The sequence below is a fragment of the Gekko japonicus genome, unplaced genomic scaffold (genome assembly GCF_001447785.1).
Source record: "Gekko japonicus isolate JY-2015 unplaced genomic scaffold, Gekko_japonicus_V1.1 scaffold175, whole genome shotgun sequence".
Classification (NCBI taxonomy): domain Eukaryota; kingdom Metazoa; phylum Chordata; class Lepidosauria; order Squamata; family Gekkonidae; genus Gekko; species Gekko japonicus.
In genome coordinates, this window is record NW_015166425.1 from 410,240 (window position 1) to 414,268 (window position 4,029).

A 4,029-nucleotide genomic window follows, 5' to 3' on the forward strand; every position below is an offset into this window, starting at 1 on the left:
GGATCAGACCAGTGAGGGTCCATCTAGTCCAGCATCCCGTCTCACACAGTGGCCTCAACCAGTTCCTCTGGAGGACCAACAACAGGGCAGAGAGGCAGAGGCCTTCCCCTCATAAGGACATCAGAAGAGCCCTGCTGGGTCAGACCAGTGAGGGTCCCTCTAGTCCAGCATCCCGTCTCACACAGTGGCCTCAACCAGTTCCTCTGGAGGACCAACAACAGGGCAGAGAGGCAGAGGTCTTCCCCTCATAAGGACATCAGAAGAGCCCTGCTGGATCAGACCAGCGAGGGTCCATCTAGTCCAGCATCCTGTCTCACACAGTGGCCTCAACCCGTTCCTCTGGACGACCAACAACAGGGCATGGAGGCGGAGGCCTTCCCCTCATGAGAACATCAGAAGAGCCCTGCTGGATCAGACCAGCGAGGGTCCATCTAGTCCAGCATCCTGTCTCACACAGTGGCCTCAACCAGTTCCTCTGGGGGGGCCAACAACAGGGCAGAGAGGCCGAGGCCTTCCCCTCATAAGAACATCAGAAGAGCCCTGCTGGGTCAGACAAGTTCATCTAGTCCAGCATTCCATCTCACACAGTGGCCCCAACCAGTTTCTCTGGAGGGCCAACAACAGGGCAGGGAGGCCGAGGCCTTCCCCTCATAAGAACATCAGAAGAGCCCTGCTAGATCAGACCAGTGAGGGTCCATCCAGTCCAGCCTCCTGTCTCATAGAGCGGCCTCAACCAGTTCCTCTGGAGGGCCAACAACAGGGCAGAGAGGCCGAGGCCTTCCCCTGATGTTGCCTCCTGGCTCTGGGATTCTGAGGCTTAGTCCCTCTGAATGTGGAGTTTCCCCTCATCCACCGTGGCTAGTATAAACTGACAGACTTATCCTCCAAACCACCTCTGAGCGTCTCTTGCCTGGAAAGCCCCATGGGGTCACCGTACGTCAGCTGCAGCTGGACGGCCCTTTCCACCACCACCAAGCATTGAGCGGCTGAGGATTTTTTACAAAGTGGTTTTTTACTTTATTTTTCAGTTAAAACAAACAATAAAATAGGAAATCGCCACCCCCACCCCCCAAAAAAGATGCCTTCTAATGCAGAACCCATTAGAAGCCCTGGCAAACAGGCAGGATTTGCAGCGCCTCCTGAAGGTCTCCAAGGAGGGGGCCCTCCTCACCTCTTCGGGGAGCCCCTTCCACAGAACTGGAGCCACGACGGAAGAGGCCCTGGCTCTGGTTAGGCCAGAGGGGCCACCCTGCGTGGTGGGATAACCAAAGGATGGCTGCCTGACAACCTTCGTTGGCACGCAGGGATGGATGGAAGGAGACTTTCGTGTTTAGTGTCATCCTGTAATACTGGAGAGGCCTCGATTCGAATCCCCCCCCCCACTTGCCATTCAGCTCCCTGGGTGTCCTTGGGCCAGTCATGCCCTCTCAGCTTAGCCTACTTCACAGGGTAGTTGTGGGATAAATATTTCTTTGGAAATATTCTCTTGGCTCTTTATTTTATTTATTTTATTTATATTTACATTTATATCCCGCCCTATCCCGAAGGCTCAGGGCGGCTAACAGGGGCACACAGTGCCAGGTTAAAACAATAACATATAATTTAAAAACAATAAAATACAATAAAATATAAACAATTTACAGCAAGAAGGGAAGTTCTTAACCTCACATAGCTACCGACGATCTTATCCTCAGAGCCGTGTCCAGCGCCACGCTCCACCCTTGGGGGCCAGGCAATCAGATGTTAATTCGCTAGGGCATAGGGGTACAGATGGAATAGTGGTGGCAGCGGCTCCTATCTAAAGGCCTGGCAGAAGAGCTCCGTCTTGCAGGCCCTGCGGAACTGAGAAAGGTCCCGCAGGGCCCGGATCTCCTCCGGGAGCTCTTTCTTCTCCTATCCCCTGCTGCCACCTGTCTTTTTGACTCTTCCCTCTCTCCCATATTTTTCCACATTTTTTTTCTCGCACACACAAAAACTCTCCTATTATTTGCTTATTTACTTAAGTTCATTCATACCCCTTTCCTCCCTCTGACGGGGACCCAGAGCCGCCCAGTGTTCTCTCTTCTACCCTAATCACCACCCCCAAAACAACCCCGTGGGACAGGTTGGGCTGAGGGTTTGTACCTTGCCCAAGGTTACCCAGCAGGCTTCTCTGCCAGAGTGGGGACTCCGATACCCTTATATTTAGGGAGAGGCAGAAACTGGACCGCCAAGCAAAATTCATCACAGATTCTGCACTGTTCGTAGTTTGCGAACGAAAGTTCGTGACGGGTCTACCATTGTGAACTTTCACAAACTTTTAAAGCACTTTGTGGCGGTTCGTGGGTAGAGCAAGACATCGCATAAACAGCTGAGCGGCAGCCGGCGGGGAGATAAGGCCAGGGCTGATGTTGCAAGTAGAGGGGGAAATATATTTTATTATTCAGCTAAAAAATTCCTTACATGTTTTGTTAACAGCCCTCTTCAGGGGAATCTGTTCCTGAAAGACTTAACAGATTCCCCTGAGGATGCCTGTTGGTGAAACGCATATGGAATTTTTAGCTGAATAATAAAATCCATTCATTCCTTTAATTGCATCCTCAGCCTTCACTTTATTTGTCTCTTAGTGGCTGGCGCACTCCTGGGACAATAAACGGGATGTAGAGGCCAGGGCCTTCCCCTTTGTCTGCTCCCCTTCAAAACCATCTATGCTTGCAGCCATCGCTCGGTCCATTGGCAGAGTTCCACAGTTTGAACTACCGTGGAACTCACTGCCACTTGATAAGGGAGGGCATGCCTAAAGGATGCAAGCAAGATTGACCCCCCCTTCCCTTTCTCTTTTCACTCCAGAGGATTCCCCTCCAGGTATCTCCAAGGAGATTGCCAACGTCTTGGCCAGCATGCCCGGTTTTGAAGTGGACTCCTCCCTGGGCTTGGACGAGGACCTGAAGATCGAGCCGCTCACGTTGGACGGACTCAATATGCTCAACGACCCCTACACCCTTCTGACCGACCCGGCAGTCGAGGACTCCTTCCGTACCGACCGGCTTTAGTGGGGGGGGGGACCCCGAGAACACCCGGTGAGGGCACAGAGCCACAGAGAAACAAAAGGCCGTTTCCCACTCGCGAAACTCTGGGTGTTGCTCAAGCAGGACATTTGTGGGGGGGACAGAGATTATGCGTGCCTCCTCCGATCACAGTGCCCTTCCTTAGAGAGACCTGTGGCTTCTAGCTCACAGTCTGCGCCGGAATCAGATTTTACAGAGAGCGAGCCCGGATTGCAAAGTACTTGAGGGGTTGGTGTTGGGGAGATCAGTCCCGGAGCCCAGGTGTAAGAACATCAGAAGAGCCCTGCTGGATGAGACTAGTGGTCCATGTCTCACACAGGGGCCTCAACAGGGCATAGAGGCCGAGACCTTCCCCTGATATTGCCCCCTGGCACTGGGATTCAGAGGTTGACTGCCTCTGAATGTGGCGGTTCTCCTCCGTCTCCGTGGCTAGTAGCCGCTGATAGACCTGTCCTCTATGAATCTGTCTAATCCCTTTTTAAAGCCAACACTACATCCTCTGGCAATAAATTCTAGGGGAAGGGAAGAGGCTTCCGGGCCCACGGAGAGGGGTGAATGTCGCGAAGCATGATCTCCTAGCCCTGAGCAAGGGAGAAATTCTGGCATTTAAAATCCTCCAAATTGTGCATTTTTGGGGTGGGGTGGGGAATGGACTGCATCGAAGAGTAGCATTTTGGTCTCCTTGCACCAAGGGATGTGTGTCGTTTGTGTATGCGTGTGTGTGAACCTGAGGCCAGTGTCCATCCCCAATCCCAACCGGTTCCAGCCATTTCTTTGCCTCTGTGCGTGTGTATGTGTGTGTGTATGTATGTACACCTACACAACTAGCTAGCGACCTATTTGTCACGCGTCGAGGGGTGGGGTGGGTGGCAGTCTTGGGGGGGGGTTATTTTGCAAATCATGTTTTTTAAATTCTGTACATAACTCTTCCATCTGTCTCGCCCCTCGCCCCTCCCTCCCTTTCAGCTGCCATGTACAGAGG

At 52.6% G+C, this 4,029-nt stretch overlaps 1 protein-coding gene across 1 annotated transcript in view; it reads left to right on the plus strand.

Moving 5' to 3' along the window:
• CRTC2 (CREB regulated transcription coactivator 2) overlaps positions 1 to 3,368 on the plus strand; it is a 69,579-nt gene extending 66,211 nt beyond the window's left edge. Inside the window, exon 14 of the mRNA XM_015411720.1 lies at positions 2,830 to 3,368. Within this exon, the coding sequence (XP_015267206.1) occupies positions 2,830 to 3,032 (203 nt within the window). The 3' untranslated portion in view covers positions 3,033 to 3,368. The remainder of the gene's footprint in view (positions 1 to 2,829) is intronic.
• The last annotated feature ends 661 nt before the right edge of the window (positions 3,369 to 4,029 follow it).